Source organism: Motacilla alba, chromosome 5 (genome assembly GCF_015832195.1).
Source record: "Motacilla alba alba isolate MOTALB_02 chromosome 5, Motacilla_alba_V1.0_pri, whole genome shotgun sequence".
NCBI classification, from domain to species: Eukaryota; Metazoa; Chordata; class Aves; order Passeriformes; family Motacillidae; genus Motacilla; species Motacilla alba.
Genome location: NC_052020.1, coordinates 23,750,113 through 23,772,265, shown reverse-complemented (window position 1 = coordinate 23,772,265; position 22,153 = coordinate 23,750,113). Strand labels below are relative to the sequence as shown.

Genomic DNA, 22,153 nt, shown 5'->3' with positions numbered 1-22,153 from the left:
TTCTGAAACACATGCACTCTAATAAATGCACTCCCTGTTTTAAATGTATATTTTAAAAAGAGCATTTCCCTCGGTTTGAGGTAATTGCTGGCACTGCTGGGGGACAAAGAGCTCTATGTGTGTGCATCTCACTTCAGGCAGCTCAGCTCTGATCCTCACATGGACAGAATTTGTGCTCCCCACGGGCACATTTACCTCACATAGAGGCCCCACTGAAGTTAATGCTTCCTACAGTGTCCTTCACAGGAAGGAAACCAAGAGGAACACAGCAAGTGTGCAAAATCCACAGCAGGTGAAGAACAGTCAGCAGTTCCTGTGTCAAGAAAGCATTTAGTACAGCTAGAACGAAGCAGATCCTTGCTTTCCCAAGAAAGATGCTGCCCCTGCCCTGCATCTCCCTGTGCCTGACAGGGACCTGGCCCTGGTGCGAGGGAAGGTACAAGGCCGTGGGTCGCTTGTCTTCATGCAGTGGGCACAGAGTGTGACTGTGTGCCCATGGGTACAGGGTACCATATGGCTTGTTGGGCAGCCCCCCAGCACTGACACCTCACACACAGGAGGCTGTCCCTCCTCTCACCCCTTTTCCCTGGCCGCTGCCCACTGAAGATCACCTGGGGCAGAGGAGCCCACCATGGTTTGGCCATGGGTACCGAACTGCCACGCACTGCAGGGAAGAAGGCAGCCTGCTGCCATTGGGGTTTTACATTCACCCCACAGGTCTGCACCCCCACACCCAGCCCCAGCACTCACCAAGGAGACGTCACCACCCCAAGCCAAACCAAAAACATGGCTAAAAGTATTTTGTTATGGCAAGAGGCCATATCTCAAGGCAGAGCCAGGGACAGAGGAGGCTCGAGGCTGCAGGCTGCAAGAACTCTGTTCTCTGATGGCCAGGCTAATAACCCTGTATTAAATTACAAGCCTGGGTTCAGTTGTGGTTGTTTTGTTTTTGTTGGGTTTTTTGTAAGCTGTCTGTTTAGATTTATCAGCATAATTCCTGATACTGCCTTGTCGGACATCATTACGATAATCTCACTACAGTGTCTGCCAGGGAATTGGGAGGCGAGCAGGAGGCAGCTGCAGAGCAGGGGAGTGCTGGGGCTTGGCCTGCCTGCAAGGCGCAGCCCCAGCACCACTCACCCCCGAGCTGGGGACCCGGGGGAAGCTGGAGGCACAAGCCCCCTCAACAGGACTCAAAAGTCAAAGAGAGCAAGCTCACGCTGAGGGAAAAGGGATCCAGTCTCCAGCCAGGCGTCCAACAATCCCTCCAACATCTCAATGAGAGGAAGAGACACCTCGGGAAAAGGGGAGGGGGCACACAGAAAAACCTGGAGGATGTGGGCAAGTTGGAAATGAGCAGCCTCTGTTTTGGCACTGATCCCTCCCCTTACTTTGCAGTAATTTTATCATGAATTTAAATAAGGTTTCTCAGGGTAGAGAGCACAAGAGGAAGAAGGCAGGAGGCTGCTAGCCCAGCTCTGTCCCTCCATCCTTCCATGCTGCAGCCCTTCTCTGCTCTGTGGGTGCTCCCTCGCACACACACAGAGGTGTGTATACACACATGCACACACAGAGCCTTCCTGTCGTCCCCACGGCCAGGCCTGCTGTGCTCCACCTTGGCACAGGTCCTGAGCCAGCCCCCAGCCAGCGATTTGGCTGGCAAGCCTGGCCAGGCAGGCAGCAAAGGGCTTCTTCCTGGGGACACGGCACTGAGACGCTCACCTGAAGCAGGGGGATGCTCCAACGCAGCCCTGCAACTCCTCAGCAGCTGGAGTAGGGGCTGCAGCTTCCCTTCCCAGCAGCTAGAGTAGTCGGGGCTGAAGAGCTGTCTGGGGCAGGGATTTGGAGCTTTGGCATATTTTGGGCATGACATAGAGCAAAGGTGCCCCTGAGAGCCTATTCACCCACATGAAGCATCCCCCTCTCCATTGGGATAGGCCTGGGGGAGCTGTGGGAAGTAGGAAATCACATCAGCAAAACAAATAGAAATCCCAGCCCAGCTTGGAGTTTTTATTAATGAAAATGAGCCTGTGATGGGAGGCAATTTCCAGCCCCTGGGTGATTCGGCTGGAGCTGCAGATAGGGATGAGGCAGCCAGGCAGAGTCTGAGCCCAGTCAGGTGCAGTCAGGGACCAGAGCCGCTTCCAAGAGGGGACTGGGTATGTGGCCTTGAAACCTGGAATGTGAGGAGAGGAGCTGTCAACACCTCCAGAGAGCAAGTGCTTCCAGCTGCCTCGCTGGAGAGGCAGTGTTACCAACCACTGTCCCTTGCGGGGGAACTGGCTGAGGTCACCACAGGAGCGGGGGGATCTTCAGACCCCATTTCACGGCACTCCCCATGCTCTGCCTGTACCTTTTCCAGATGCTGGTCCATGGACCTCCTTGGCTGAACTACCCTTATCCAACTCCTCTAGTCTCCCTTCATGCACCCACCAAGTCAGTTGCTCACACCAGCACTGCTCTCCCCCAGCTCTTGTGGCATGCCAGCAGCCCCCAGTACTGCTGGGAGGTGGGATGGCAGCCATTTCCATAGCACGATGAAAAAAATAGGATCCCCTCTTGCTACTGTAAAGTGGGGAAAATCTGTATTCATTTTCAGAGCTGAGTGAGAGCAACATAATTTGAGGGCGAATTTTCTTCTCAGGAATACCACATTCTGATGAGCTGAATTAATTTATACCCATTTGAGTGTCTGACCCTAAATAAGTTGTATGATTGAAATTTAAGGAAGCATTATTGTAGTGAAAGTATTTCAAAACAGGAAGGTAAGCAGCTGTAGTCTTATTTGTTTGAAAGGTAAAATTATTTTATGAAAATTTACTTTTTTCACCCATTCAGGGCCTGAGACCTGGCCTGGAAACCTTGCAGCATCCCCGGCATAGAAGTCAAGACCTCTCCCACATTAGCTGTGGAGCAGGAACTCATCAGCCTTGTGAGGAAGGCTGCGGGAAAACCCTTGCAGCACACAGAGCCTGTCCAGAGAGTGCAAGCAAAGCAAAGCCATGCTTAATACATTTCCTCCAAATAGCTGAAGATGCCAGCAGGGAGGAACAACCTTTTGGGGCTGCAAAAGTTTCGCACTAAACCAGTGAGGCTGCAAGTGGGGTCAGGGCAGCTGGATAGATAAACCTCACGCTCCTGCCAGGCTCAAAGTGCTTTTCCAGCTGTTTCCCAAAGGATGAGAGCTGTTGCATCTCCAACCATCCCTACGGCAGTAGTTGCCAATGCCTCGGGGAGACCCAATGAAAACCAGCCCACAGCTGCCATGCAAAAGCCCCCCATGTCCCTCAGCTGGGCCAGCCTTCCCACACTGGGCTGCAGACCACAGTGCCTCCATCCGTCACCTCCCCGATGAATTGAGGCAGATGTGTCACTGGCCAAAGTGTCACTGCCAGCCCCAAGCTGGCATGCTTCAAATAGCTGTGCACTGCGATACAAATTGTACTTTGATGAGGTACATTAGGCCATCTGGACAGCCTTAAACAGCCTTGATGAAGACAGAGCAAGGGCTGCTCGAGGTGGGAGGAACCTCAGCAGGTTTCAGGGCTGTTTGCTGCTCCTAAAGCTAACATTTGTGCAGCCGGTGGGGCTGGCAGCATTGAGGAGTTCCATGCAGGGTGGGTCTGCCTAAAGGCAGAGCTTCAAATGGCCAATGAGGGACCCCCATGGAGGATGGATCCGAATCCTGGTAAGCATCAAGAACGCCCTGCTCCCATTAGTCCCATTAACTTTGTTGGAAGCAGAGTTCCTAAGAAGGAAAGCCCATGCTTGCCAACAAGCATAAGATAAATGATGTTCTCGAGGGGGAGGAAAACAAAATGCAGGAGATGGTTGCTAGAAAAAACCACCTGAGCAGGGGTAAGAGCCAAAGGGCAGGGAAGGAAACAGGGGACAGGAGCCTGAAGAAACCCAGGGGAAAGGTGGTGTCCCATCCTGCTGAACCCTGCAGGAACTGACAGCACCGAGGCAGGGAGCAGCACGTGGGACCTAGATGGGAATTCTGCTCACTGGTGGTTTTCTGACTGCTAGTATCCCTGAGCTGCCTCTTTTGTGGCACCTTGGAGTCCTGGCGGGCTTTTAGCTGAGCAATTTCTCAAGTTTAATTTCCAAAGTAACTTGCAGGGAATGAGCTCGGTCCCTGTGCGGGACAGGCCCCAGCAGTGCTGCGGGTGCCCGGAGCTTCGCCTGGCTGCTGGTGCCGGGCAGCCCTGTGTCACTGCTGCGACCTACATTCTGCCCCCCCAAGCATACGGCTTGCACTTAGCTGCATTAAACCCACAGAGCGCTGCATAGGGCTAATTTCCGATCAGGCTGTCAGGAAGTATTATGTCAAATACCTTACAGGAGCCTAAGCATATTATGCCAACACAGCTACCTTTGTCAACCAAATATGAGATATCATCAAAAAAGTAATGCTGGGCCTAGCCATCCTCAGCGCCGCCAGAGCAAACCCATCTCCAGGGCTTCTCCCGGGTCACTGCACCCCGAGCGCTGCCCAGCACTCAGCCTGGGGCTGCAGCTCTGCGGGGAGCAGCCCCAACCCCCCTACCAAGAGCCAGCGGAGCTTGCGTGACACTGAAATTAAGAGTTCGTGGAGCAAGATATTTACTCCCACGTTGTGGGTGGGAAAGGCTGGGTGCAGGGCAGCATCTTGTGCCGGGTTACTGCTGCTTTTGCATGCTCAGCTCTTGTCCTCCTTGACTGGGACCCATGGCCCAGGTGCTCCCTATGCATGAGAAAACCTTGTCCCTCTCAGTTATCCCTTGTTATTGCCAATCACTCTAGGTACCAGAGCCCTAAAGCTGCTGTTTAATGGCTGTGCTTGTCCCCCCCTCAGCAATGCAGCAGGACCAGCCTCAGTCCCTCCCTAAATAATTGTTTTAATTAGCATTTCCTTTGATGTAGATGATTAACAGAAGGCTGCTGGCAGGGCTTCCACGGGAACTTTTGCGGTGGGCAGGCAGATAAGTACAATCCTCTGTACTGCTGTAGCACTTAAACCTTTCAGTATCAGCCTCCCCAGCGGCAGCCAGTCAGTCTTCATTAGCCCCTCTGAGCCTTTTCTAATTCTGCCAGAGGCTGGAAGTGGAAGGAGTTTACAGCCCCTGCCCAAGCGTGGACCCCTGGGTGGGGTATGGCCCTGGCTGGCTGGATGAGCAACCCCAGAGGTAATGACTCCCAGGGAAAGAGCAGATCCTCCACCACAACACCCTGGGGGAGTTTGACAAGGACCCAGGGGAAGGAGAAGAGCTGGGCTTGGGTACCAGCCAGCAAAGGGCTCTCAGCAGTGCCTGGTCAGCAGCCAGCAACCACCACTTACTCATCCCCCCATCCCCCAAGTCTGCAGTGAAAACCTGATATTTGCAGATAACCTGCAAATTAAAGTTTCCCTGCAGTGGGGTGGCAGTGCCCCACGCTGTGCTGGAGAAGGGACTGGAGTCCATCTGCCATCAGAGCCAGCTCCTGATCCTATCAGGCTATTACTGTATTATTGAACTGGGCATTGAGGGACAGGCTTTAATAGCTGTGATGGTATCAGGGGTTCAGCATTAAACTCCAGGAAAAGGCCATGAAGATGAGCCTAAGAAATAGACAGAACCAAGCCTAAACTGCCACATCTCATGTTTTTGCAGTGTTGGCTATTTACCCCAGCCTCTGTGAAGCTGAAGAGCCCCTAGCTGAAGAGCTAGGAGCTCAGAGGGTAAGGGTGAAAGGCCAGGGAGCTTCAGGTGTTTCCTGAGCTTGGAAAGAGCAGGATCTCCAAAGACAAACTCCACCAGCCAAGGTGAAGCAGGGCAGGATGCAAGGACAGAAAGGCAAACCTCAGCAGCTGTCAAAATCCATGTGCCTGCCTGAAGCTCACTGGCTGGCCAGCCACAGCCAAGTGAAGGCTCAGCGGGCTGGCAGAGGCCAGTTGCAACTCTCCACATACACACCGGTCCAGTTTCAGCAACAGGTCTTCCTGGAGACTCCTATGTCTGGCTGCCTTTTCCAGTGGTGGCATTTGCTCCCTGCTGGGCTCACATCTTCCATTGCTCACACTTTGCCTGTCCCCCTGAGTCATTTGAGCTGCTTGCATGGGACCCCCAGCCCCTCCCCTGGCGCACCACTAAGCTGGAGGAGCCTGGCCTGCATTGGCAGGCAAGACTCTGGCACAGAAGGTGGATGCTTGGAGACGAAGCAGAAGCATATTGATTTTCAGATGAGAGGCAAAGGGGAAGCCTCACAGTGTCCTCTCTGGCTGGCTCCTGGCAGAGAGAGCTGATGCCCAGGGCCAGCATCCAGGGGAAGAAGCTTGATCCCTGCCAGCACCTGCCGGTGCCACATGCCATCAACAACTGCTTGAAAGGCAAAACAAAGAGGAGCCGAGGGAGCTCACTGGGAGCAGATGAGAGGCACTTCTGCTCGAGATGCTGTGGGGAAAACAAATCCTCGTGGCTTGGTGGAGTGCACAGAGTGGCTGTATGGGCTTCCCGCCTGGTACCACGGCAGGAGCCGGGCAGGGAGAGGGGAGAGGCCTCTGCTCCTGGGGATGAGGGGAGGACACGGGCATTAACCGGCTGGCAGAGAGTGGCAGCTGAAAAGACTGCTTTGCCTTCCAGCTCCCCTGTGTGTCGAGGACTCCCTCCATGCAGAAGTGGCAATGGCATGACATTTATGCACTGCACACCGAGATCCCAGTTAGTGGTGGATGGCTCACATGCTGCACACTTAAATTAATTTGCCTTTTCCTGTTGAAAAATAACTTCTCTGACAGATTAGGATTGAGCAGAGAGAGCAACTACTCCCTAGCCAGCAGCCTGAGCAGCAACTGGAGGAACCAGTTATGGGGCGTGGCTTTGGCATCAGTAATAATGGGAGAGACTCCCCACACACCCAGCTACGATCAGGTCCCTGCCTCTCCTTCCTGCCCCGCACATCTCCTGTGGTCACACACACCTGGGGTCCCAGCACCACCCAGCTATAAGGTCACCCCACAGCAGCCACATGTGGGATGGGACTTCTGAGTGGGTCAAATAGAAGTACTTGGAGAAGGAGTAATAGATAAGCCAAGGAGTGAGGGCAGAAAAACCAGGACTCAGAGGAACAAGCAGGCATCACCACTTCACTGTACCACCTGCCAGGACTTCAGCAACCTTCCATGGGATCCCAGGTCTCCCTCCAGGCAGTGCTCACCCTCTGGTGTGGTCCAGGCCCAGGAATGCTGGAGCATTCACTGGCTGCAGCACCACCCATGCAGGTTTCCATCTGTGATGGATTCATACAGAAAGTCCCCTTCCAGCACGGAAGCTCCAATCACTACCTCCTCCCACTGCCCCAGGTTTCTGGCACATTCTCCCTTCCTAGCTAACCTAAATAATCTTGTATCATCAGCTGTTCCCCTCCTCTTTCAGCTCATTAGGGCTTTTAGAGAACACTGGCTCCTGCTGAACCCGACCAACCCACCATTAACCTCATTCCATGCCAAGAAATGGCTCTTACTTTTGACTCCAATTCCCACAGCTTCTATCTCCAGGAGGACTCTACCCCTCACCCTTGAGGTGACTAAGTTTCTTTAATAGCCTCTTGTGAGGGACTTTATGAAAAGAGCCTTTTGAAAGCTAAATAAAATTCTCTGCACTGTATTTCTCCTTTTCCCAGGATTTTGTTAGCACATTTAAAGGCTCCTGACAGTCTACGGCTGAGAAAAGCTTTCACTTTTTAAGATTATTTCCTGTTCCTACGCAGCAAAGCTCTCACTTTGCCTCCTAAATTGGGCCAGCAAGTATGCATAGCTCTGGTTTGGTTTCCTGAAGGAGCTCTTGTTGAATTTCCATGTTGCTCCTGGCACTGCTTTTGCCTCAGTGCTGCATTGTCACACTGCAGTGAGCAGGTAAAGTTGCAAGGCTTGGGGAAGGAGCCCTGAGCTGCTGTGCTGCTGTCCCTGGTGCAGGCAATCCCACTGCCTGCTCTTCTCTGAAGGGCTCCAGGCCTCGGGTCACCACACAGATTCAGGGGTGTTGCTTGAAGATACACTCAGATCAGCCCTGCCTGAAACAACTGAGGAAAACTGCTGGGCTGGAGCAGGGTAGTCCAAAGCAGATAAAGACTTTTGTCCCACAAGAATCATAATAAATAAACTGCATTGGGCTGGGTGTGGGTGAGCCCATTGCCTAAGTGGGCTCAATTTTCCCTCCTGTCCCCTCCTCTTCTCACCCATTTACCCACATAGCTCCATCAGGTCTCAGGTAGGGATAATCTGAGCTTTCCTAGATCTGAAACTCAAAAGAAAAACACTGCTCTCTGTACACATAAGCCCATCACCACTGAGGGCATCTGCTCAGTTGTGTAGCAACACCAGGTCACCTAAAAAGCATGTCCAAGGCAGCACCAGAAGATTAAACCTGTCCACACCCACTGTGCCCCCTGCTCCTGCCTAAAGCCTGTAGGAACACAGGCTGCAGTCAGGCTCAACTGTGAGCAGCCTTTTGCCCAGAGCTCCAAAGCTGCCTGCTCTGACCAGGCCTCCACTCTTACCTCATCAGAAGAGCATGCTCTTCAAGTCTTGAATGGAAAAGTGCTTTAGAGCTTCAGAGACGTCCCATGTCAATGGCAAAGACAGTGGCTGTGGTTTGCTCTGGCTCCCACTGGAGCTCACCCCCTGTTCTGCCACAGACTCCAGCGGGGGCAGGTCTGGACCAAGGGGAAGCCATCAGCAGAGCAGGCTTCAGGCCCCTGCACAGCAGCCTGGCCAGAGCGCCCAGCAAGAGTGCACGCCAGGCTTTGAGAATCTGCCAACACCAGGGCGAGGCAGCCTAGAAGACACTTCTCCAACTGAGATGGAAATTTTTCTGTAGATAGCTCAGTTCATTCTGAAAATGGATATCTATAAATGCTCTGCAACACATCTACCAAGAATGGGCCTCAAGATTCTTCCAGGAATCATGCAGGGAGAGGGAAGAAGTGATGTCAGGCTGAGCTGAAGCAGTTTTTTTTTTCCAGGTTCTGTTTTAGTTTGTTTTCAAGCAGAGCAACAAACAGCTCTGTCTAGACCTGCACTGCCTTGTCTGTCCATCTGAGACATAGCTGGCTCCCAACTGCCAGCACATCCTCAGGTCCCTCCACAAGGCAAAACAGGGATGCATGAAACCTTCCTTGCCACACAAGGGAATCCCATTTTTCAGGCTGCTCTCCTGTCAGATCAAGGATGTGGTTGGCTTGGGGCAGGTTTTAGAGCCTCATTAACACTCAGCAATGAGGCCTGGCAGCAGCTGATTTGATTTAAGGTTCATCTCCAGGCTGTGATTTAAGGGAAGATTTGCTTAATGTTCTCTAACAGACTCTTCTGACTGGGAGCTTGAGTGCTGCCTAATGACAGACTTATTTATTGTAATGTCTTAGCAGCAGAGAATCTAGAGGAGCTGGGCAAGAGCACAGCAGCTGCTGGCAGGTGCTCAGACAGCACTGGAAACATCCCTGACACCACAGTGGTAACAGAGTGCGCATTCCTCTATCCAGAACAGCCAGGTACTGCCACCCTCTTCTGCATCAAGGGGTCAGCAAGACAGACCACTCTCTGCTTGCCCAAGATGTTCAGTGCTGCACCTCTCCACGCCTTTTTATGCAGGATAGGTGAAACGCTCTTCTTTCTCCTTACTGCAGTACTTGAATGATGGGAAATGCAGAGGCACCTGCTCATCTCCAGACTGGTTAAAATGCGATTTGCAGGCAAGACTCCCCAGTGTTTCCCAGTTTTGGACTTTCAACTCACAGGCTGAGTCTGCTTTCCTCCAGGGAAGGGAGTGGTCATCATCTGACATTTGCATGCTGCCTAGAGCTTCCGAGATGGATGTATCTATCCCCAAGGCCAAAGACAGAGACAACCATCACACAAATGAAGACAGGAGGTCAAGCAAGGGTTTGTCATATTTTAATGACATTGATCTTTGGTGTTTCCCTCGTTAGCACTCACACTCTCCCCGTACTTCCTCCATAAACCTGCTAGGGATGGAGAGTTACAAACGAAAAGGAAAATCACATTTGAGACTAAAAACAAAGTATCAGAGCCTTGACTTCTCCACTAGAAACTACATGTACAAGGTCAAGATTTCACATGCAACACCTTACATCACAGACCCATACCTCACACCCCGGCCTGGAGCTGAAAAGAGACTTCCTGCCCTGTCAAGGATGTGCAGCTCAGCCCTGGCACCATGAAACCACTGGGGTGGCTCATTCATGTTAATATTGGCACAGCTTAGAACGTCCTTGTGAGAACTGCATCCTGACTAGAGAGCAGTAGCCCTTGTCCCTCTACCCATCCATACGGCATCTCTGCTTCGGTTCCTGCCAAGCCCTAAACTAACTCTAAAAAGGAAAGATTCCACCTGTGAGCATATCCTGAGCCATGCATGTTCTGGTGAAGCCCAGTTCTTCCCAGAAAAGACCACAGCATAGGCAGGACTGGTCTCAGAACACCACACTCTGGGGCAGCAGTGCTGTGCTATGGAAGAGAGAGGGACTGTGGCCTGGAAGACTCCTCCACTCCAGCAACAGAGCTGGAGCATCACGCCTGGGTTTGCCCAGTACTGCCTGCCTCCAGAAGGACGCTGCAGGCCCCCTTCCCTTTCTTCACTCTACTGATCAGCTCCATGGGTATAAAAGGGCAGGAAAAAGGAAAGGAAAAAGGCTTTACAAAGGATGACATACCAAGTTGCAGGGCTTAGCTCAGGGGATACCATGGGGCTTCAAAATTTGGCTGATGTGCAGCAAGTGTGGTTTGTATTCCTGTTAACTCCTCAGCAGTGGGAATGTTGAAAGTTAAATATGTTTTCTTTCCCATGGCTTCCCTTGCAATTCTTATCCCTTCCCCCATCACCCAGGATAGAGAAGCCCTCTGAACCACCAACATCCTGTTAAGAGCCACCCACCCCTGCTCTTCCAGCTCCTGGCCAGCTGTGAGGTACAGGTCTCTGCTGAGCAGTACAAGGGTAGCACCAACACACAACTCAATCTCTACCTGTTCCGCGACTCCCCACTGGTGCTGTCATTACTATAGAAGTTGGTACTGTCAGGAAGATGGTTATTGTTAGTTAGGTCACTGTATTCAATTGGTCCCTCGGTGTCCATGGAGGACTGGGCCTGCTCTGGCAGATCCAGGTCACCGGCGCTTTGTCCTTCACTTCCACTAGGGGCTGTCCGCGGGCTCAGGCCACGCTCCAGCAGCTGCACGGACTCTGACAGGATCCGTCCCTCCAGCTCTGTGCCCAGCTGCTGAGAGGTGGACTGCTGTGCCGACGTGCCCTCAGCTCCAGTGGGCTCCGTGCCAGTCTGAGAGCTGCGGTGGATCCGGTGGCTCACAATGATGTTGTTGCCAAAGCCGCCCATGGACGCCATGGTGGTGCTCTGCTCCCGCTGAACCACAGCGGTCATGCCACCTTCTGCCATCAGCCTTTGAATCCTACTCAGGGCATCCTCCCCACTGGCCCCATATTCTGGACCTTCACCTGCAAAAGAAAGCAGAAGCAACTCTGGTGCACAAGGAAACTACGACACAAAAGAAAGCATACTGAGTAGTTGCATCATGCAGTGTGCATGTGCTGGGACAGAAGATAAGTTCTATTCCAGACAGAGCCCAGTATTCTATTTCCATAACTTTCCACTTGGTTAAATGTCAAACAAAGGCACCAAATTCTGCCAAGAAAATCTTGGTCACTTCCACAGGTAACCCTCACAGACTTGCAGGCCCAAGCCTTGGAAAAGCAGCTCTTATCTAGCCATAAAGATGGGGGAAAGGGTAGTAGTCAAAGAGGCAGGATGCTTTATCACAACTGTAGAGATAATCCTTCCAGCCCCACAGGGACAGGAAGAGAAACCTCAGTTTGCACTGCAAGAAACCAAACAGTTCACTTTTCCTACTTCACCTGTTTGAGAATTAGGCAGATGACACACTGGCAATGTCCCTGGTGTCAGTCTAGGGAGGACATAAGAAGCTGGCCAACAGCAGACAGCAGCTACAGCACATGGTCTTCCACATTAGCTGTGATCAAGTGTGTAGGCTCCTGCTCCCCTTGACTGATATCTTTCGAGGAATACAAAAAACATCTCAAGACCTACAGTCTTCGTCTATTCTTATCTCTGAGGCTTCCCTTTATTGTCAGGCTGTAGTGAGCTCTGAGAGAACCATCGTCAGATACCTTGGTTGCTCAAGATTACTTTAGGAGAACAAAATCTCACCAAAGAAGTATCCATGTAGGAGATTAAATCACCATGACAGGGAAGTTCATTCCAGTTCAGTTTCTCAATATCCTCTTTTTGCTACAAACCCTACCCAGAGCATCTGGGGAGAACAATCTGTAATAATAAACTGCTAGAAACATTCCACAGTGGGATTTTGCTGATTCTTATTAAAGAAATAAATCTCACTCCCACCTCTATGAAGCTATCACAGTGCTGATTTGAGGAGAAAGCTGTGAGCTCTCCCGGCACCAAGGAAATGAACACAAATGTCAACAAGACTAGATGTAGGGAGGAGTTAAAACACAATAAAAGAAAAAAAAGCCACCCTGACTAGGAAAACAAAAACAGTTGGGGCTGTGGAATTTAATATCTTTATCCATGATTTGGATGAGTGGATTCTAGTGGATTCTAGGGGACTCCAGTTGACAGTAAGTTGGTTGGGAGTTTTGATAAGCTGGAGGGTAGAAAGGGTCTGAGGAGGGATCTGGACAGGATGGGTCAAGGGCAAAGACCAACCGCATGAGGTTCAACAAGGTGCCTTTGAGTTACAACAGTCCTAGGCGGCACTACAGGCTGGGGGAAGGGGGGCTGGAAAACTGCTCAGCAGAAAAGGACCTGGGGGTGCTGGTCAACTGAGCATGATCCAGTGTGTGTCCAGGTGGCCAAGAAGACCAACGGCATCCTGGCCTGCATCAGCAACAGTGTGGCCAGCAGGATCAGGGCAGTGATTGTCTCCCTGTACTCAGCACTAGTGAGGCCATGCCTTGAACCCCCTGCCCAGTTTTGTGCCCCTCACAACAAGAAAGGTCACTGGGGTACTGGAGCACATCCAGAGAAGGGCAATGATGCTGGGGAAGGGTCTGGAGCACATGTCATAAGAAGAGCAGCTGAGGGAGCTGGGGTTGTTTAGCCTGGAGAAAAACAGGCTCAGAGGAGACCTTCTCACTCCCTACAACTACCTGAAGGGAGGTGCAGCCAATCTCTTCTCCAAGTTAACCGCAACAGGATAAGAGGAAAGGGCCTCAATATGCACCAGGGGAAGTTCAGGGTGGACATTAGGAAGAATTTTTTTCACTGAGACAGTGGTTACTCATTTTAACTGCCTAGGGAAGTGGTGGAGTCACAATTCCTGGAACTATTCAATAAATGACTGGACATGGCAATTAGTGCTGTAGTTTAGTTACTTAGTGGTGTTCTGCCACAGGTTGGACTTGATGATTTTGGAGGTGTTCTCCAACCTAAATGATTGGATGATCATGTATCCAGCATGAGAGCTAAGATACTCAGCAAGGTCCACACCATGCCACTCAAGAGACATAATGCAGTCAGTCAGTGACAGCTTATTCCCTTTTGTCGTGGGCTCAGTGGTACTTGCATCAAGCACTGCCAGCATTCCCCACCACAGGACACAGTTCATTTCATCCTCAAGTAAGTCTGCTGACATACTGTCCCTCCTGCAGAAATATTATGGACATTAAGGGCAGATTTACATCTCATCAGTAGTGTAAGTAGATTCCTGCTAGGAATGCAGTAAACCTGCTACATGCACTGCACCTAGCCCCTCGATTAGAGACACCTGTAACCACATAAGAATCTGCAGCACAGCCTAAGAGGAGTGAGCAAGAATACCCCCTGGACAGAACCTGACCCACAACTCTAGCAGAGAAATCCTATTCAGGATGTGGCTGATGTATGAATTAGGATATGGCTGATCCATGAATTAGGAAGTCAGCTGACCAGAACAAAGACTGAGGACAGAGGCAGCTATTATACTGGAAAACTCCAGAGTGAAAGACATGCATGCCAAGGGACATTGAAACATTAATCATGAGCAGAACTAAGTGGAAGGTTTGAGAAGCATGGTTTTGGATTCAGTCATCACTTCCTTCTGAGGGCATAGTTGTACTTCATTACCAACCATCTGGCCAGGCTGGAGTGGAAGCTTAAGAAAACCAAGATTTGCAATCTGGTCTAGAGACATGCCAGACAGGCCTATCTACACAACTCTTGAAACATCATCAGGTACCGTGCTCTTGATAGATCACTTACTATAAACAAGTCCAGTACAGAAGCACTGGAACAGCAAAACAGCAAGAACTCCCAGCCAGCCAATGCTCCTCAGCATTACAAACATGTGCTTCACCACAGCACCCTTTGCTCTTCCCTGCCCCTAAATTACCATATGCCATGGCTGAATTTCCAATTGAGGCATCTGCTTGCTCCGAAGACAGGCAAGGGCCGATGCCACAGCAGGAATCAGCAAGGCGTGAGCCTTCAGATCTCAGAGATACAGCGATGTTGTGAATTCCCAGCCATCAAGAGCCAGAAGTGAGCCTCACCATTCAAGCAGCCAACAAGTACCTCTGCTTTGGGGACTGTCCTCCCCTTTTCCTCTCTAAGGTTTCAACGATGACTTTGGCCGACTAGTTCAGAGCAAAGCTTGCTGTGCCATTTGTCTTGAGCTGAGCTACAGCACAGATTCACACACAGCCCGTTTCTACTGCCTGGTGACTCCCACACACATTCTTTCACCAGGCTGCCAGTGCAGACTACATTAGTATTCAGAGCAAGTGAAATAAGCTGACTTCCATTTGGTGAAGGTTCAGGGTGGGCACACAGGCACTTACCCAAAACAACAGCAATGCTGTAAACCACACACGTATCAGCTTGCTGCAGTGCTGTGCTCCAACAAATGTTTTCTACTGTAACCAAAGTGACCTTTCCTGAGGTCCAAACTCCCGTCTATTCCAAACGCAGAATAAAATGTTACTCTTGAGAGCAATTATCCCAAAGACCAGAGGATTTCTGTCAATGTAGCTGTCTCAAACATTTAGCTAAATATTCCCTAGCTAATGCATCTGTTTTAAAAAGTCCTCTATGCTACTCCAGCAAGACAAGAATTTGACACAGAAAACTACGCAGGCAAAATATCTTGCAAACTTTTGATGGAGTTGGGCGTAAGGCAGGGTATTTCCACTTCTAAATGCGGTGCACTCTGAAGTACTTACAGGGAGTACAACTTGTTTATCTCTGGGCATGGATGGCACACTCCTGATGAAATGCAAAGTCCACAGAAGCAAGGATGTGATCAGACTCCTCTGTACCTGTGCAATATACTGACATTGCTCTTGAATTTTCTTCCATTTTCAACATTCCTCTTTCTAAAACCAGCAGTAGTTAGGAACTATGTTTGCAAACAAAGCTTCAAAATTAGAACAGTAAGCACTGCTGAGATATCGAAGTCTTCAGAGAACATGAAATAATAGCTCTGAGGTGTGAGCTGCCCCACTAATTCAGATGCTCAAAGATAAAAATATCAGCATTTTTACATTAATTCACCCCTTGCATAAGAATAGAAAAGGGAGGCGCACACCACAGTATAACCAGCTATGAATAATTATATCTCCCTTATTGCCACAATAATTACTTTTCTTTCCAACCAAGCCCAGAAACATGTTCACACTTCCTTTCTGAGGTAGTTAATCCAAACAACTCCACAGAACTCAGAAAAAATACAACTGCTTTAACTTGTAAGAATTTTCTTAGTAATATCTCATCCTGGCTATTCATATGAGTGAAACTTTTGTAATGAGAGTTTAAAAGTAGCCCACATAATTTAATCCCAAGAGACCCAAGTACTTGGAGTAGATCACGCTGTAAAGGCTTGCATAGTACATACTTTTAGAACCTAAGTCTATTTTTTAGGTAGTGGTTTTCAAAGGATTTTAAAGAGAAACCAAAATTTGCAGTTCTATAGGACATATGACGCAGATTTTACAGATGGACGGGCAGATGAAAGGCTAGGGGATCTACCCACGTTTCTACTTGGAGAATGAGAAGCAGATCTGGAAGCTGATCCCTGGTGCCCCAGTTCCCATTTCCACACTAACTACACAAAACTCACATCACATCTGACAACAGCATTGCAAGAACGTGTTCAGCTAACATAAAAAACATGTTTCTTCTTGTTAGCATTCATGAGGCTCGGCTGGGGACAAAGTATTCCTCCCCAAGCAGCCCCTCGACACGTGTTCCTAATGTCTCAAATTAAATAAGTTACATCACATGCAGGCACACTGATTGCTTCTAAGTGTTCCTCAGGCATCCCCAGGATGCTTTGCTTATATCAGGAAAGTTTTGCTTGCATGTGCTGTCTTTTCACTACCAAGAGTTTGAACAGATTGAATCTCACAAACCCAAGCCTTCATTTTACAGCCCTCTTCCCTCTCAAATGTATCTGCTGCAACCTCTGAAAGCAGTTGGAACTGAAGGAAATTCATACTGGCTGGTGATAAACACTTCAACCCAACAAGTTAAAAACTGTATATGGCATGACAGTATATGTTGCTCCCCCTAAGACAGGCAAAGTAGCAATCCAGTGACAGCAAATATTTGGATGGCTACAACTTCAGTAACTCATAACACATGCCTACTTGCACGACAAGTACTGAGCTAGCTACCTGAATTTTAAGCCCAAAAGACATTACAGATGGTAGGAGATCAGACGACAATTGATTTTCAGTTATTTTTGTTGTTTTCTTTCCTCTTTAAAAACTGGATTACCTGAAAGACAGGTAATCTCTCAACAGGCAGGGGACAGCACGGGCCCACTATCAAACAAGTGTTCTGCAGCTCTGCAGACATCCCTCTCCCTCAGCTGCAGCAGCTTTGGCACAATTGCAGACCCTGCAGTAACTGCCCCTTGCACTGTATTCCAAAGATCCAACAGCCTGAACAAGTGGCAGCCACAGCCTGACCCAGTCTGGACCACAAATTATGATTTTTAAAGGTTAAAACTTTGGGCCATTAAATCTCATTAGGAATTTTTGTTGGGTTTTAAGTGAGATTCAATCTACCAGCTGAATACAGATCCCACTCCCATCATGCCTGTCTATTTGCAAGGAAAACATAGTATAACGCCCAACAGATTGTTTCTAATTAAGGGTGCCTCAAAGTTACAACTCTATCACTATTTCCACTATGTCTGTCAGCTTAAAAGAAAATAGGAGACAGCTCAAACACTGTTTTAAGCATTTCTTGGTACCTCTCCTAGTTTTCTCTTGATTCTAACTATCTTTCCTTTATGTGTGGTGTGGGAGCAGAGTTCACAAGTCCACTATTAACTGCTGCAAAACAGAAAGATTCAGACATTAGAGGGATTCACTTCCAATAAAGTCATCATATACTCATTCCTCCAAAGGAGGTAGAAAGATAATCAGAGCAGCAAAGTCCCCGCAGAGCTTTGCATGAGAAAAGGAAACTATTTATACCCGCACAGAACTTAATTAGATTTCTGATGCAATTCTGCATACTCTCTATTTTTTTGTACAGTAAGCACATATCTGCAAGAAATGCCCTGAGGCAGAATTCCCCACAACAGCAGGGCTGACAGGACAGAGGACAGAAACCCACTCTAAGGGTAGCATTAACCTTTCTTCTTTCTTTTTTTTTAACCGTACAAGGGTTTTTTTTTTTGGTTGGTTGGTCAGTTGGTCGGGGCTTTTTCGCCCCTCATGGCAGGGCAATAACTAAACCACTTTCCTTTACATTACTCAGAATCACACTTGATTTATCCATTCTGCTGCTGATAATGCTGCTAAGCCTTTACATAGTGATTTCCATCTTCAAAGCCCCATACAAAACACTAATTAATCTCCACAGCCTCTGGTGTGCTGTACTATGGGAAGATTAATTCCCATTTAGTAGATGATTAATAATTTGCCCTGGGTCACACCCCAAGTTACTGGTAGCACATTTCTCACATTTCTTCTCTCTCTTTTTTTTTTTATTTTGCCTTTTTGCCCCAGACGTCTAGATCATGCTATTAGGAAACACAGTTTCCCTTCCAGCAGGCAGAGTCACGGCACATACGGTGGGCAAATTAGCCATCAGAAAAGCACCACAGTGCCTAGTCTTGCCTGCTGGATGCACACTGAATGTGCATCACAAGAGTTGAGGATGCTAGGAAAATGGCTGGCTTACCATCACAAGCAGCCAGTAATGCTCATGTGTAATGTGAAGCACAAAGATGAGCCAGACTACCGCTGCCACAAGTACCTGGCTAACTGCCTAAGGTGTTGGTAAAAGCAGAAGAAAATTTGTCTCTCTGCTTCATGTCAGGTCTTTGCACTATTCTTCTATCATGTACTACTATTGAGTTTTTGATCCTTCATCCTCCTGACTATTATAGTCTTCACAGTTCCCTGTTTCAAGTTACTCTTGAGCCCTCACACAGGGATTTCCACTGAGGATGCAACTGGCATAGGAACTGACCAACAACAGGTAAAATGTCTTGGCTGATCTCTGATGCACACATTTAAACTGCAGTAACTCCTTTGTTCTACAGACCCTAATACAGCTGACAGGAGTGACAGCCCATTTTGCAGGTCATTTGCAAGGGGACATGTGGTAAGTCAATGTCTGAGATGGATATTGCACCAGATGTGGAACTTGCTGATCTTCTTCCAAACAAGAAAGAGAGATGAAGAGAAGTACCTGTCCCAGGCTTGTTATTTATACTCCTTTTCTTCCAAATGTTACATGTTTTTCTTCTTTGTAGAGGTATTCTGCCAAGGCACTGGTAAAGAACAGCCCTTTCCCCGTCTCATTAACAGTCTAGTTAAAACCTGTCACCCTGATATTTTAAGATTTTCTAAGCCTTCTGATGTTTACATTCTTGTAATGAACTTTCTCACACACTTTCTGTAAATAACTCATTGTTTTGCATTCTTTTATGGAGGAGGAGAAATTTGATGGACTGTTGGTTTGTCCAGCGCCATTGGAGAGGTGGCACTGTCACCCTCCAATCCACTGTCACTTTTGGAAAACTATAAATGTCGGAGTCAGAAAATAAACGTTCCTTTTTCTCTTCACCTTGAGAACAGCAGTGTGCGTTTGTGCTCTTTCGTATCCTACAGTGACAAAAACATATGATCTAGGTCTGCAAATTGAAAAGTTAGAAAGAACAAGATAACTGTCAGATGATGGCAGAACAGCAGGAGAGAGAAGCAGTGTTGGAGAACTCTACTGGTTTAACTGACTCCAAAAGCCTGCAGCATCAGCCATCACGGCCTTGATGCAAGAAGGTCCCACACTGTATCATGTTCTCAGTCTGTGTTCCACATCCAGTGTAAGAACCAGTTCCCACGAGTTCAGCGTTTGTCCAGACAGTCTGTGTTCCAGTCTCATTCACACGCCATCAATTGTACTAACCTTCCAGAGAGGTTAATCTCAGCTCTGCTGAGATAAGCAGACGGAAACCCCAGCGGGCAGGAATTTCCCACTTAACTTTGTACAGAAGAGCTGAGATCAGAGAAACACAAAGCCGTATCACACATGCTGCATACTGCACAGCAGAAACTGTGGAAGAGTCACATACCAAAATGTAACTTTCAGAATGACAGAGAACAAGCAGGCATACAGGCACACACAGGTATGTTGTGGGCTGCTTCCCAAAGCCAAGGAGGTTTATCATGAACCAACAACTTCAAAATTGTCTCCTTGATTTTCTCTTGTCTTTTGTACATACATACTGCCCAACCCCTACCTAGCCAAGCCTTCAGAGACGAATAAAAGCACAAAGTTACAGTATTGAGACAAAAAGCTTGGATAAATCAATGTTTTCAACAGATTAGTGACTTTGTACAGGAATTGCTGTACAAAGTAGCTGTTTCCAGCTCCTTACATGTTGGTAAGTTTTCCTGGACTGCTAACCACTACAGACATTTTTGTATATCTGAACTGGGCACTCATCATGTACCTCATCAATCAAACTAAACAGAATCCTCAAAGGTGCTTTGTGAGAAGTGATTTACAGTATTTTATTTTGTATCAAAATGCTGAACTTGTGAAGATCTTTTGCATAAGCTGGAGGATCAAGCTGAACTCTAACACAGAGGCAGAAAGGATAACTCTGCAGTGTGCAGCCTTACTGATAGTTAGGAGATCAGGAGATCTGTGAGGAACGAAGGCAGTACAGCTGATTCTACAAAGAGACAATGATCTGGAGAAGAATGAAATTTCCTTCCTCAAAGCATGTGAAAAAGACAACTTTTCTATTCATATGGCCAGAGATTCACTCTCCTGATCATCTATGCCAGGCTACAGGCCAATTAGGAGGGAGGAATCTTTGTTGAAGAGATAAAAGGAGTATCCAAATGCACTGACAGGATGTGGACCATATGCAGAAACTCCTAAATCACCAGGTAAACTCTGTCAGATAAACCAGTGATTGATCTCCTACCTTCACCAGTCCCTGCAGAGGCGGATTCCTGCTCCTGTACCTCCCTCTCCGTCTGAGTCTCGGCGTTCTGCAGCTGAGGCGCCAAGGTCTGGGTACCCTGTGATGTCACAGAGGTGGGGGGATTTCGGGGTTGTAGGCCTATGGCATTCATCAGGCCCATGTCCCTGTCTGTCCTCCATGTAGCTCTGCTGGTTCTGAAAAGAGAGAAAGACAAGTAAGACCAGGATCACTGGAGGCAACATGCCCAAGCAAGGCTGAAACATGAACGAGAGGCTCTTCCTCCCTCTTCTCCAACCAGGCACCTGCTTGCCACTATGAGGATGGGGATGAAAGGAATTGTGACCTGCACTTATTTACACATACTGGTCTCTTGAGTTTCAAGCCAACGGAGTCTTAGAGTCCACTCACCCTTCCACAGAAGCAGAGTGTCTTACAGGCACAGAGAGATATCCCTGCAGCATCATTAAGCCTGCAGAACAACTGTCTTGGAGTCACTGCGTTGAGGAGGCAGCACAACGTGCAATGCAGAAGCACAAACACACACAAAACCTTCTGCACAGCAGGGCAGTTTTAACTCCCATAGATGTAGCCTGTATCCTTTCCCTCCTCTGGACTTCCTAGTCTGTCAGCACATGAATGCACTCCAGCAAGCCTTTCTGCCCATTCCAGTCAGACAAGGGAAATCCTGTGTTCTCTAAAGCAAACAACAGGAACCACCTCAAGGCTCATTAGCTTCTCAGACTCAAACAGCTCAAGTGCACGATGCTACAGCTGAATCTTCACAACGCCACGACGCTGTTTTCTAAACTGATCCCTAAGTGCTGGGAGTGCTAAAAAGATTCAAGGAAAGACTGCCTTATTTACAACTTTTTTTTTCATAAGGCTTTGAAACCTGTTACACTTTTTCTGCTCTCTCTTTGAGCTAGTTCATTCTGGACCAGTATTTCTGCCTTCAAGCTGCCATTATACCATACTGAGTATGTACTGTCAGAAACGTAGGTAGTGGCAATATCCACTCATACAGCAGAGTAAAGAATCTCTACTGCTTATTTTTCATCCACAATCAGACCAAGGCTGTAGGACAGCCCAGACATTTGCCCTGTAAACAAGCTCACAGCTTCCTTGGTATGCTGAATCACACAACTCAGAAACACAACTATCACCCTCTCGCTGAGAACAGCTGGCTTACGGAGAAATACTTGTCACTATGGCAAGAAGCAACAGACTGCAGCATCATCCTTGTGTTCAGAACAACAACATGGGCATCACTGGACAGACTGAAACAGCCAATGGGGACATCAAGGGATTTAGCTTTATTTTTAGAGTTTATTACTGAGAAACAACTGTCCCATGACGAGCAATTAATAAGATGAAAATCAATCACCAGGTCAGCACCATATATTTGCCCTTTTCTCTGCCAACTCCACTGTTCTTCAGTTACCTTCCAAAGGCCATTTGCTTTACATGGTGTTTTTGATGCATTAAGCCCCACAAGTTCCTCCCACAGCTGTTACTGGGGCCCTGAATGACACATGTACTTTACTATCACTGGCACTTTTGGGCACTGAATGTCACTTGCTGGAAGAAGGCCAGGTGACCCAACCAGGCAATGCCAAAAGGGGAGAAAATTGCATATTTAAAGCTGCCAGTGGTAAGGGAACAAAGAAGTGATGTCAGTGCTAACAAAAACAG

At 48.4% G+C, this 22,153-nt stretch overlaps 1 protein-coding gene across 3 annotated transcripts in view; it reads right to left on the bottom strand.

The window, feature by feature from the left end:
- Positions 1-9,557: 9,557 nt before the first annotated feature.
- AMBRA1 (autophagy and beclin 1 regulator 1) overlaps positions 9,558-22,153 on the bottom strand; it is a 128,129-nt gene continuing 115,533 nt past the window's right edge. The window contains exons 17-18 of one of the 3 annotated variants that reach the window (XM_038138369.1): positions 20,462-20,655; positions 9,558-11,486 (exon numbers count right to left, since the gene is read on the bottom strand). In XM_038138369.1, the coding sequence (XP_037994297.1) occupies positions 10,996-11,486; positions 20,462-20,655 (685 nt within the window). In that variant the 3' untranslated portion in view covers positions 9,558-10,995. The remainder of the gene's footprint in view (positions 11,487-20,461; positions 20,656-22,153) is intronic. The other 2 variants (XM_038138372.1, XM_038138370.1) reach the window with 2 other exon arrangements.